General features: G+C 37.9%; 1 protein-coding gene across 2 annotated transcripts in view; it reads left to right on the top strand.

Moving 5' to 3' along the window:
* Positions 1–13,203, top strand: part of LOC124170689 (thioredoxin reductase 1, cytoplasmic-like) — a 33,460-nt gene that overhangs the window by 18,686 nt on the left and 1,571 nt on the right. For both annotated transcript variants that reach the window (XR_006867534.1, XM_046549591.1), the window contains exons 7-12: positions 786–1,019; positions 6,848–6,994; positions 7,067–7,194; positions 9,274–9,403; positions 9,548–9,778; positions 12,838–12,972. Coding sequence is in view for 1 of the 2 variants with exons in the window: in XM_046549591.1 (XP_046405547.1) it covers positions 786–1,019; positions 6,848–6,994; positions 7,067–7,194; positions 9,274–9,403; positions 9,548–9,778; positions 12,838–12,972 (1,005 nt within the window). In the remaining variant the exon portion in view is untranslated. The remainder of the gene's footprint in view (positions 1–785; positions 1,020–6,847; positions 6,995–7,066; positions 7,195–9,273; positions 9,404–9,547; positions 9,779–12,837; positions 12,973–13,203) is intronic.

Below are 13,203 nucleotides of genomic sequence, written 5' to 3'. Positions count from 1 at the left end.
CTGCTCTGATATTCCTATATATGCCATGGTATGGTCCATGATACTGTAAAACCTATACTTAACGAAATTCATGGGATATTTTGCCAGTTAGTAGAGGGGAGTTCATTCTTTGGATGATTTTCTTATGTCTATCATTTTGAAAGGGCAAATGCTTCAGTTATTGAGGACATCAAAATTTTTATACCAGTATCCAGCTCATTATTCATGTGGCAGGTTGCCATCGATCAACTCTCCACTGGTGATGATGGTGCCACAAGCAGCCATTTGATTTGCAAAGGCATGAATATTAACCAACTTTTTGAGTCACTTATTCTAAGAGGTAAATTTCGTGAGACAGGGCCAAATTTTTATTTTGTTAATCAGAGTTTTTGTAAAGCAGGAGTTCTTTCATTGGGGGTGTTTAGCAATGTACTCATATAGGAATTTAGTGGGACTAATTGCATTTGTTCGTTCATCAGAGTTCTTCTCTTTGTGGAAGTTTGCAAGGCAGAGGTTTTACTGTTTAAAATATCAATGGGCTCCATACCATGGATAGCTGCCATGTCACTCATTTTTGTCTATCATGACAATCCCCTGTGTGCGTTGTAAAACATATGTCTTCAAGTCACCCGCGTGATCTTTGGATTGTAAAAGTTGCCATTAGACCATTTCTCTATGTTTATCCATTCACATCAAGTCCTGTGCTTTTTTAGTTTCATTGTCAAACATACACAAATTATTTTCATTATATTATTTGACCTGATTTATGGTATTGGTGATGCATATCCTTTATTTTTTATTTTTAGCTTGTTGGTAGGGACAATAAAGTAGAGGAAATAACTGCAGATAATATCCTGATTGCTGTTGGAGGAAGACCCAATTACCCGGACATTCCTGGAGCCAAAGAGTATGGTATAACATCTGATGATATATTTTACCTTCGCCATAGTCCTGGGAAAACTCTAGTTGTTGGGGCATCGTATGTTGCGCTGGAGTGTGCGGGTTTTCTCGCTGGTTTTGGTTTCGATGTCACTGTAATGGTAAGCTGAATATCTTGTTTTATTGCATGTCCTTTACAATTTGTTTTCTATTCCTAAACTTCTATATTCACAAACTGACTTGAGGGTTTTCCATGAAATTAGGTCCTTCATTGTTGAAGTAAGGCTAATACCTCAAGAATAACAGACTAGTTTTCCAATGACTAGTGAAAAATTTCACGGCAGAGAAATTGCTTTCCTAAATGGAGCCCACATGCAGACTTACTAATATTAATTAAGGAGGTTTTATGATTTTAGATGTTCATCACATGAGGTATTTCTTCATGCATGATGTATGGTAGGGACTGAGGCTATTACTTCATTTTATTGAGATTTTTGTGAAATTTTACCTTAAAGAGGTTTTTTTATGCAGGGGTTTTACTGTAAAAATAAGGTGATTTAAATCAATATCTGCCATTATACCATATACTCAATAGTACAAGACAGTGTTTTAATTCAGGAAAACTCCTTCAAAGTCTGGGGTTCTCTTTCACGTCAGGTCTCGCTGAGTGCAGGTTTTCTAACTTTCGAGCCAGACTACAGAATCTATTGTCATGACATATAATAATAATATGACGTAATAGATGACACATTCCTTAAGTTATATTTATATTTGTCACTTACACTCGGCATATTTCCACTTCTGGCAAAAAACAATTTAAGCACTTTGAATAAATACAAATGCCTTAGTGGCAACAAATTTAGGGCCACAAACCAAAGAAATGAGTCCTCGTAGTAATTTTTAGACTGTATTACCCTAATTATTTTTTTTGCAAAACGAGTGCACACTTAAATGTGCTCATGTATGCACTGCCCCAGCAGATTATACCATAAGAAAGTTTGGAATGAACAAGAGCATGATAAATGGTTTTTTTTAACCGGAAGAGGACATTTGCTTCGTAGGTAATAAAATTTGGACAAGGTACTTCTAAGGCATTTGTTTACAGTAAGTAAGTGTTTATCCCAGCGTGGATTACTATCCAGAATTACTCTCAAGTATTTCATTTCATTCACTCTATCAATCACTGGACAGTTACAGACACAATTGAAACAATTTGTATAGTGAAATATAAGTTTACCATTAAAAATACTTGTATTACATGTGTCATAGCACATTAACCTCGTCTTTTCTTAACTCTAACCCATTGAAATATGGTGGGGGAGCTCAAAAGTCTCCCTTTTTTCTGGTCAGCCAGGATGGGAGGGTGGGCGCAACTCTTTTCTGATCGATCCTGGTTCCCTTTGGCCAACTACCTATGAACACAGGTAGTCCATGCAACGAGTGTGGGCTAGGTTCCATTGGCATAAGTGAAAGCTTACACATGAGTGCGGACCGTCCATACATAGAGGAGTCATCTGCTTGGCTCCTACAAGCAGCTGATCATTTGTGTGTACAAGCCGTAGTGACATGTTTGTGTGTGCACTTGAATGGGGTGGCTGATGCAGGCCAAGCAAATTCATCAGTAGAATAAGTGTGAACTTGGAGATAACTGTGAGTGTCTTTTCACCATTTATTGAAGTGGAGAGAAGGGCCAACGAATGTGATGTCTTGCATTTTAAATACCAATACCGTGATCGTTAGGTAAAGAGGTAGGTGAGATCACGTTATAAATAAGGAACCTTGTTTGATGGGTATTTTTATTCCAATTTTTCATTTCCTGGTGCACAGCAATTACTTAAATTGTGCATGTCTGTATGATGCTCTTCTGCCGTGGCAGGCTGAACACAATTGGTTGGATGTGGATGATTTTTGTCTGAGCCAATGTGAAAAGTGGTGATCACTCCCCATATGTGTAGTGGAGAATGTCCACGTCCATGTGAAATGGGCTTAAGCCAATACAGTGGAACCCTGATCGTACCGGCATTCATTGTTCACCGTTCCTGGTCCCAAATAAAGTTTCATACAGACAATGTAATTTTTTCCTGCATCCATTGTTCCCTGAAGTATTGTTGTCCCGCATTGATGGTTTGAAGATTGCGGTCCCGAAGTATAATTTTCCTGCATCCATCATTTGACGAAAATGAGATGAAATGTATATACAGTGAGTCATTTATGGCTAATAACGGCAGGCACATAGTTTGAATTTTCCCCAGGAAATGTAACTAGCATAGGGAGAAGCTCAGTAACATTAGCGTATATCCCAAATTTCACTATCCCCTTCCATTCAGCACTTGCCTCCCCCCTCTGACGCTTTCGGGTATTTCCATGTCAGTTCATCCAGGCATGACACCCACCGACTTGGATTTTGATGAAACTTGCCAATTTTCATCTTCCATGCAGGAATGAAACAGTGTAAAATATTTCTTGGCTATCTCTAATAGTTTTTTTTCCACAACCATTTGAAGTTTGGGTGAAACTACAGTTTTTCAATGAATGCGGTCTCCAGAGGCACTTGTACCTCCAGAGGGAAATAATTTGTCTTAGCCATAGTTTTCATCCGATTCTTATGAAATTTTGCAGGTTTACTATAGAAGTCATGAGGATGCCAAAAACTAATTGAAAAATATCCTAAGGAATATTGGAAATTCTCTAAACTCATGTGTTTCGTAAGATTTTATAAAATTTTGCGTCAAAAACATGGTTCTATAAAACATCAAATTTTGACCTGAGGCAATATCTGAATCAAGCTAAATTAATTTTTCTGATATTCCTTAAGGTACGACCCACCACCTGTAAAAATAAAATTCATGGCTTTTTGCTTGCTTTGTCGTTAAAAAAAATTTTGCAAAACAAAAATCCCTTTTCACGACTCTGGCAGTCAGTGTTCAGTCCTCCTTCAAGTGTGATGAAATGCTTGTGTTAACTGTTTTCTATATCTAAGCAAATATATACAACATGAATCTAGTAAATAATACGTTAAAAAAATTAATATATTTTTTATATGCAGGTTGTTTTTCTCCCGATAAGAAAAATATATTTTTGAAATAGAATATTTTAAGGAATTCATAGCACTTACCCATCATTGCTGGGGAAAACTTGATTGTTGCTGTATAAAACACATCAAAATACAGGATGCATGTCATTACAAGTTAACTTTCTCCATTTTGCATTGACAAAAAACTTCACGATTGTGTTTTACCTCATTAATACTGTTCTACTTTGAACAAAAAGGTTTTCAAAGTACTGGATAAAGATTTCCTTCCAGAGCATGATTCAGAAGTTCTTGATAAAGCGAGTGATATGAATGTGCTAGTTGGGTTACTAAAAGAAAAACTGGTGACGGAAGGCAGTCAGGGAGAGATAATTCGGCTATTAACACTAGCTCCGACTTCATGGAGTAGGAAAAAAGTAGCCACCGAAATTAATGTTAGTGAATATACAATTTGGCATGCTAGGGAATTCTAGTAATGAAAGGCATCATAGCTATACCAGATCCAAGGAGGGGCAAAAACATAGAACAAACTGCAGTGGACTTAGTTCAGTCATTTTACCAAAATTACGAGTATTCACGCCTTATGCCAGGAATGAAAGATAAGGTGAGTGTGTCCAGAAATGTCCACAAGCAAAAAAGGTTACTTCTAAGTAACCTAAATGTCATGCCTGGATGAACTGACATGGAATGACCCTTTCCTCTTCTCCAAAATCGAACAAAACGTCTTAGCTCATGCAGGGATTGTATTTCGAATTCTTCAGCTTTGGAAGAAAATATAAAGTTACACGAGAAAAATAGAAACGTGTTTCTTGCCTCTCCCATTCTCGCCCACTGAACTTTTTCAGCCTACTTGCTTCCAAGTTCCCAGTTTCAGACGGTCGGGTTTATTAAAGACAGGTTTCATTTTTATTAGTTTTATTTTTATTCTTCTTTGGACCATGGCTCTCCCGAAGAAACAAGGTAGATCTTAAAAAGATGGACAGAAAATAATTAAAGATGAAGAAAAGAATCCAGGCTAGAAGGACGTGAATATTCCAGAAAGTCTTGGGTTGTCCTGTAGCACATGATGGCAAGGGTAGGGGTAGAGCAAGCTACCTGGTGGTTTTAGGCATAACATGCACATTGCTCTTGTAAAAACGTGTACTTGAAATGGCATTTGATGGATTAGTATTTTTACATCAGACAGAAATCCATAATAGCAGTGCAAATGCCGAATGGAGTGTAAACATTTTTTAGCTTGGTGGTGTGTTCCTTTAGTATATTTAAAAGAGATATTAGTTGAATCAACAATATGACCTAAGTGTTTCAATGAAGTACAAATATTCCTGTAATCAGCTAAAATCTTGTTTGAATTCCTTCATGAATATCACAATTACTCCCCGAAAACCTTCGTGTGACATAAGCAACCTAGCCAAACATTCCTGCATTGATTGTTTTCCCGCATTCATTGTTTTTTTTGTCCACCCTTCTGAAAAACGATAGATTGAGGTTCCACTGTACCTTGTGCTTCAGGTATTTAACATCGTGTAGTGCAATGGAATTTTTCTCTGGGTTCTGCAAATGCAGCATAAAGATCAGCTTGCTTCCCTTGCTATCTTTGGAAGCAATGACTCCACTCAGTCAGTAATGTACCCCCTCATATTCCATCAGTATCCTTCGGAATTCCTTTTGCTTAAATTTCTGGATGATGTCCCTTACTCCAGGTCACTCAGGACATATTAGTCCATTTCCCCATACTGTGTGCAAACCATATTTTACCATGTAATATATGAATAAATTCAGAAATCTGGGGTGGTAATGGTGTATTTTCTATTAGAATATATTGAGTGAATATATTTTCATTGAAGATATATTTCATGAGAAGGTACTGATTTCTTATCTATTTTTTTAGATAATTGGGTCGTCAATACTAGGGTAAATTGGCATATCCTTTCTCCCATTTATCATGAAAGGGGTAGAAATAGATTTTGCTTTACTCAAAAATTTCCACCTCATATTTGCCCATGTTTTTAACTCTTTCACTGCTGTTCAATCTCCGAAAACCTACTCCTCACATGCGGCGAAAATGTTAAAATGCGTTTCGTGGGCCCATGGAGCAGGTACTTCCAGGATGGGTGTGGTACACCCTCCGAAGGGTCGCTAATCCGCGGCCCTATCCTTGACGATCTCACCCACGCAGGACCGTCTCTTCGACCCTACCAGCGGGGGTCGAAGGGACGGCCTACCTCCCGAAAAGGGACCACTCTGACTGCAATTTGAAAATCAATCACTCAATACGATCATCAAAAACTTATATTTTTCATCGCACTCCTGCCAATCATGCGATCAAGTACGTCTTTGAACCGTGTTTCTACGATGAAAAATAACGATTTTGTTAACTTTCTAGAAACGTGGCTGCGGACAACCGGAAAAATGGCCATTTTAGCAAAGTTAACAAAACCGTTATTTTTCATCGCAGAAACACGGTTCAAAGATGTACTTGATTGCATGATTGGCAGGAGTGCGATGAAAAATATAAGTTTTTGATGATCGTATTGAGTGATTGATTTTCAAATTGCAGTCAGAGCGGTCACTTTTCGGGAGGTAGGCTGCCTGCTCGTAGGGTCGAGGAGACGGTCCTGCGTGGGTGAGCTGGTCGAGGATATGGTCGCGGATTAACGACCCTTCGAAGTGCTTCGGCGAAAGTGCTGACCGCATGGCAGGTAGGAAGAAAAAGTACGTCCACAGCAGTCTGCCGTGCGGACGTACTAGGTACGTCCACAGCAGTGAAAGGGTTAATGATGGACTTTTCCATTTCCTTGGCTTTACATATTTAGTGGCATGTTCTTTTACTTTACTTTTAAATTTAATGTCATTTCTTTAAGTCCAAGGTATAAAATTTAAGAGAAAGAATGTGATAATAACATATCACCTACTTCTTCATGTGTTTTGAGGAATTACTGTTGATAATTTTTACAGGTTCGCTCAATCCTTTTAAGAGGCTTTGATCGCCAGATGGCTGATATGATAGGTAGCCACATGGAAACTCATGGAGTGAAGTTCATAAGGCCAGCTGTCCCAACCAAAATTACAGAGAAGTGTACTGGAAGCCCCGGGGAGCTCGCAGTAAGAGTTTGATTGCGTTAATTATCTGCATTGATGATAGAAGAATATATTCATGCTATTTATTCTCTTTAGGTGACATACAAGTTTGAGGATGGAAGAGAGGAAGAACAAACCTTCAACACAGTAATGTTTGCTACTGGAAGGAGTCCATGTACAAAAAATATTGGCCTTCAAGAAATAGGAGTGAATTTGAATGAAAAGTAGGTAATCCTTTATGTATGTATGTAGGGTGTTTAGTCTTACTTTTGCCTTGTTGCTATTAAATGGTAGCATTCATGGAATGAGTAATAATTTTAAGATTCTTGGAAATAAGGGAGAGAGCTTTTTGTTGCATTTTTTGCATGGAAATTTAAAAAAAAACTCTTAACATCACATTTTTTGATGTGTAATTACTAGAGATCCATGAAAGTGGTTTTATTTTTTGCTAGAATTTGTTTCACAACTATGTGATTTTGGTGATATAAAAAATCTTGATAGTGTTATTGTAATGATAAAATTTTTTCACATTTCTTGGTGTTCTGTTATTTTTTTGTGGACATTTCGCAATTGCTTATACTTTTATAAGCATTTTACATAACATTAAATACAATTGCAGCAGTACAAAATATCTGATAAAACCAAATGAAAAAAATGATTCAAGGTACATATATCAATGGTTTAAGCGTTAATATTATAGAGTGAGCAAGAAAAGGTGCACAGTGAATACTTGAATTGATTGTCTTTGTGAGGAAGAGTAGAGCAAAAATTGACCAAATAGTACTAAAATGTGTTTTCAGTTTCATTGTATTACCGTATATGTCTGAATATAGTCCCCCCTTTTTTTCCAAAAATGCCCTTGGTAAAAGTAAAGGGGGGACTATATTCAAACGCATTTTTTTAACTTTCTCCGAAACTTAAGCCTCACAATTAGGGGGGGGGGGGACTATATTTGGAGAAATACGGTAATTTAGACCAATCTTCTATATTATTTCTACTTTATAGATACCTTTTTCTCAACTGATACGCAACCAAACTCTGCAAATGAGGTACCAAAATGCACAGAATTTATCAGAGAGCATGCAACGACATATCTTACTTCCTAAATATTGCTACTGTTTCCTAATATTGGTTTATAAATAATTTAAAATAAAGCAAAAAAAAACAAAAACCGTTAAATATTCCTGACATTAACGGCACACAAACTGATACATTTGTTCATTTGCAACAATATCTCGCATTCTTTTAATATCTTTTATCAAAATGGGGCTGATTGTGCTATCAAAATGTTGTGGGCTCCCTTTTGATAGCCCTCACCTAGGTGCTGAGGGAAGACAGGTTCAACTAAATCGCATAGTATTGATTACCGCTATTGCAAATCGGTTAAGAAAGGCCGATAAAGAAGCACACACAACTAAACACAATCTGATACAAATAAACTTGAACCGGGGGTGTGTTCAAATGATTTTTTTCGCATTGAAGCTCAGTAGAGCACCGAATATCCCAAGATCCGTCTACTAATAATTAGCACCCCCCTCTCCTCCAATCGTTTCTGTTCCTTCCTTCTCATCCATAAACTGCTAGTGCTTCATGCTTTCAAACAACAATAGGTCTTTGTTGTCTTCTAAGGAGACGAATCATGCTGTTGATGGCAGGGCCCTGTCGATGGCCGCCATGGTCACCGGCACGTGCCTTGAATGGTGGCCGGCGGAAAGTTGTCTAGTCTGAAAGCGGCCTTCCGTTCCCAGCCAGTGGCCGTGTTTAAGTCTGCAAAATTAAGTTAGACCCACACTTAAGTTTTTCCTGCTACAACTTATCCAATAATGCTGTTTACTGTGTCACAGTGAGTCACCAGAATTACTGCTTGTAATTGATCCGTGCTGAGTTTGTGAGCTTTACGCTCTTTTGTGGCTGCGTTGAATTTCTTTCAGTTTTTTATTGATTCAGAATATGTAATTCTTCAGGAGAGAAAGCGCGTCATTCTAGACATTTCCAATAGTTTCAGAATTGATAAATGTGAAGTGAAGAGAGAGGTCGTGATTAATTTAATGGCAAATTTCGGCGGAGACTTCACTGCAGTTCGCAATATTATGCCAATTCAATGTGCAACAGACAAAACAAGCCAATTGCCCTTGGAATCATAATGAGGTAGATCGAATGAACGTCAGCAGCATGAAGCAATGAAGGCTTAGGCTTTAATAGATTTCGCGATATCGTGTCTTGCAAATTTCTCTGATCTCTAGTAATTACCTAGTCTTGCTGCGTGAAGAATGCTATATTAATACAGTCATTCTGTTTTTTAGGAATGGTAAAATCATTGGTGATAAACTTGAGAGGACAAATGTACCAAATATTTTTGCCATTGGAGATGTATTGGATGGTACCCCAGAGCTTACTCCTGTGGCCATCCAAGCGGGTCGCTTTCTTGCACGAGTGAGTAATTTTGATCTTTTCGACTCTATTTGTACCTCTCTAATTCTTTGTTGTGGTATGATGCAGCTCTAGTTGATTGAGCTATTCAGTTGTCATGATTACAATGTAGTAGAATTTTGTATTGTTGAACATTTGTTCTTGCAGAGGCTTTATGGTAAATCAAATGAGCCGATGGACTACAAAATGGTTCCAACCACAGTTTTTACTCCTCTTGAATATGGGTCTGTTGGATACTCAGAGGAAGATGCCATAGCAACATATGGTGCTGATGATATTGAGGTGTATCATACTCATTACCAGCCGTTGGAGTACACACTTCCTGAGAGAGATGAGAATAAGAGCTATGGGAAACTAATATGCCTTAAAAGTACTGGGGTATGTTGCTATTTTTTTGTGGCCTTTTAATTCGACGTGTAATAACCTTAAATTTATTTTTGTTAACTTCTGTTTGCAGAAACTATAAGTCCTTATTAAGAGTAATTTGAGAATCACTATCAAGTTCAAACCATGTTTACTCTTTGGTTTTATTATACACCCATGTCTCGTATAGCGCAATGGATGCGTTCCTTGGGGTCTTTGCGCTATACGAATTTGCGTTATACGAGAGCATTTTAACATAGGGAAGATAGGGATGCGTTCCTGGTAGCATAGGTCTTTGGTATTGAATTTCCTCTAAAACATCTATATTCCCATAAAAAGCCTTAGTAAACATTATCTCTATAAATATTTATAGTATAAAACATCTCTAAAGATAGTATTCACGCATTCAAATACTTTTATTCACGTTAAAAAAAATTCTTAAGTGCTTTCGAAATTCCATCCTGTCGTGCGGGTGGGCTAACATCTGCTATCTCAGGGGATCGTAATGCGTTGCCGGAAGTTGACGATTTTTCAAACTAGTCTAAAAACAACTGTTGTGTCACCCAGGCCCTTTTGTAGCTCATCGAAATGACAGGAAAATGCTACTTTAAATGCCATTTCATAGCTAGCGGAGTTTACGAATGATAAATCATTTTAATTTGAAGTCCTCCGAGTCATTAGCAGCTACGTGAAACAGTCTTTAAATGCCTTGAAACCTGACCCCGGTTTTCCTTCCCTGAAAATGAATGAACGAGAATGCATTCTTTTCCAAAAGAATATCGTTTCGTCAACACTAGATCTAGTTGAGGGGGAAAGGAACCACTTTCAATAACAGCTTGGAGTTCATCAGAAAATGTTGTGGTGGCTGCGCTATCAACAATTGCAGATTCACCTGATATCGCCGCACTGAAAATACCTGCTTGCCGTTTAAATTCTGGAACCAACCGCTTTCACTAAATGTCTCGGAGCGATTACCACTCTCGTCTTTTTGTACTGATTCACCATGAACTTTCCGTATGTGTAGACCTCTTGGTTGAAGTTGGTGCGGCTGAGGTCACTGATATTTTAGCTTCGTCTTTATTCAGAATAAGGCATCGTGAGTTTAAACTTCCACGCAATATCGCTATGACGCTCTCCATTTTCAAAGCAATTGACCTCTCTCAAGTCCTCTTCTAGGTTTATGGTTTTTTTTGTTAAATTCTTGATTTTTCTACACGCATTCCTATTTTTTGCCATATTCTCTTGGTTTTTACTCTGTATGGCTCTATCTAAATCACCTTCTTCTGCTGAACTGTATTCCTGAGACGCAGAAGGCCTATGACTGCGGGGAGGGAACGAAGCCATTGTGTTTGAGACTCTATAGCGGACCCTTTTATGTGTTGATGCTATTCATGCGCAACTCGGCCACCGCTCCATTTCTCCCCCGTGAATACCGATGACCTTGAAGGCTTTAGCGTAGACCCTCTACCTGGAAGTCAATCGCCCGGTAACCTACGACGGCAAAAATACGTCTCAAACCATATTGCTGAAAAAAAAACTCATTTCCACTAGCCCCACGCTTAATTAACGATCTAAATTATTTACTATCATTCTGTTAAGGAGACTAGATAAATCTTCAGTAGGCCGGCTATCTGGACCCAATGACGAGTAATACTTTTGGCAATTGCACAGCAATGAATTTCGATTATTATATAAACAAAAAAGAAGATTTGAGGCAAGAAATAATATTAATATGCGTAAATTGATAGAAATTACGTGTGTACTTAGCGCAAGTTCACGTTTTATCACGAGAGCGTTTAAAATTTTTGATTAGGCTACACTGCGTTGCAATGTTTCCCCGAGGAACGAATTTGCGCTATATCGAAATTGCGCTAATCGAAATTGCGCTATACGAGACATGGGTGTATGTTTAATACTTTAATCAAAGCTTATCAATGACGCATTGAGCAGGAAAGGCTATTTCCTGTATGGGGAGGATTTTGAATTGAAAATTCTTCGCACACATTTTCAGGACTGTGAAGAATAATGTTTATCTTTGATGTAAATGTCCTTAAGTGTGTGAAAACAACAGATTCCATTTTACAAATTTATGCTGAGGTTATTTTATCCATCCATCAGCTCCCCTAGTAATTTTTGGCTGTTATGAATTAATGTAGTTCTAGTCTTGTGTCATGCGGAGCCAGGCATAACTTCCTTTGAACTTTCCCCGATGAGTGAAAAGTGCTCGGGTATGTTGCAGTCAAAGCGATTTCTCCAAAAAAATACTGTGCTCAAATTGAGCATCTACATAGCAGTCACACTCAAGGTAAAATTCCATGGCTGGAGCACTCACTCCCCTGGAATGCACTTAATTTTCCCCAGGAAAGTAAGCAAGTGAGAATTCTTCCCTCAAAACTCTCACTGAGCACAGGGGCAGGCACCTACCTAGCCTGTTCTTGGCCTCCCTGAATAGTGTTGTCAAATGAGCACACTGTAGGGGCCAAGATGATTGTCTGAGCAAACATCTTGGGTAGGGGGGCTTCCACACACCCATCAGCCCTGGTGGATCATCCCCCTTCCTTTTCTCACTTGGATTTGTTATTTTTTCAAATATGTATGCATTATTAATTCTAATCAGTGTGTCCTTGTTTAATGTCGCCTACTTTTCTAGAAAAGTATCACTTTTTTACCCAAAAAATCAGTATCATCTATATGCCTTGCATGTAAGAGAAGAGAAGATTTAAGAAGCATTTGGTCATGCAAAGTCATTTGAAGATGGATTTTCATGCTTTAACCAGTTATCACCAATCTAAGGTGTAGTGAGCAACAAATGAAATTTAATTTCAATGCTGAATTTTGGAATAAAAAATGAATTTCCTGCAGTAATGTTTACGAAAAATTTTACCCCCTTTTCCATCTCAAACTTATGGAAGGCCTACTCTGTTGGGAATCCCTGAAACTTTAGAATCCTGTCATCTTTAATTATTTTACCAGTATCATAGTTGAGAAATCACTTTTGCTCCTGGAAAGAAGGGAAAATTTTGGTTGCCATGAAACTGTGCTTCAATAGTACCTTTAATGATTTTATTTTTCAGGAGAAAGTTATTGGCTTTCATGTCCTGGGACCAAATGCAGGTGAAATCACTCAAGGATTCGCTCTTGCCCTGAAGCTTGGAGCTACCAAGTCTGACTTTGACAATTTAGTAGGCATTCATCCAACATGTGCGGAGGTAATTTGTTTTTTATTTGCTTTATTCGCTGATGGTTCATTTGTTTTGTGAAGTAGAAGCAATTATAAGTTAATAACTTTCAGTTATTGCTATCCATGTGCAAGTACTTGTTATGTTACGTTCATATTTTGGTTTATTTTTATGGTTTATGCCTTGCTCAGAAATTTTGACGTTTAAGTCAGTGGATTGAACTCACAATAATTTTGTGGAAACTGTTGATCCTGTTGAGAA

This window comes from Ischnura elegans, chromosome X (assembly GCF_921293095.1).
Source record: "Ischnura elegans chromosome X, ioIscEleg1.1, whole genome shotgun sequence".
Lineage (NCBI taxonomy): Eukaryota > Metazoa > Arthropoda > Insecta > Odonata > Coenagrionidae > Ischnura > Ischnura elegans.
Note: the sequence above shows the minus strand (reverse complement) of the source record. Positions and strands in the feature narration are given on the sequence as shown.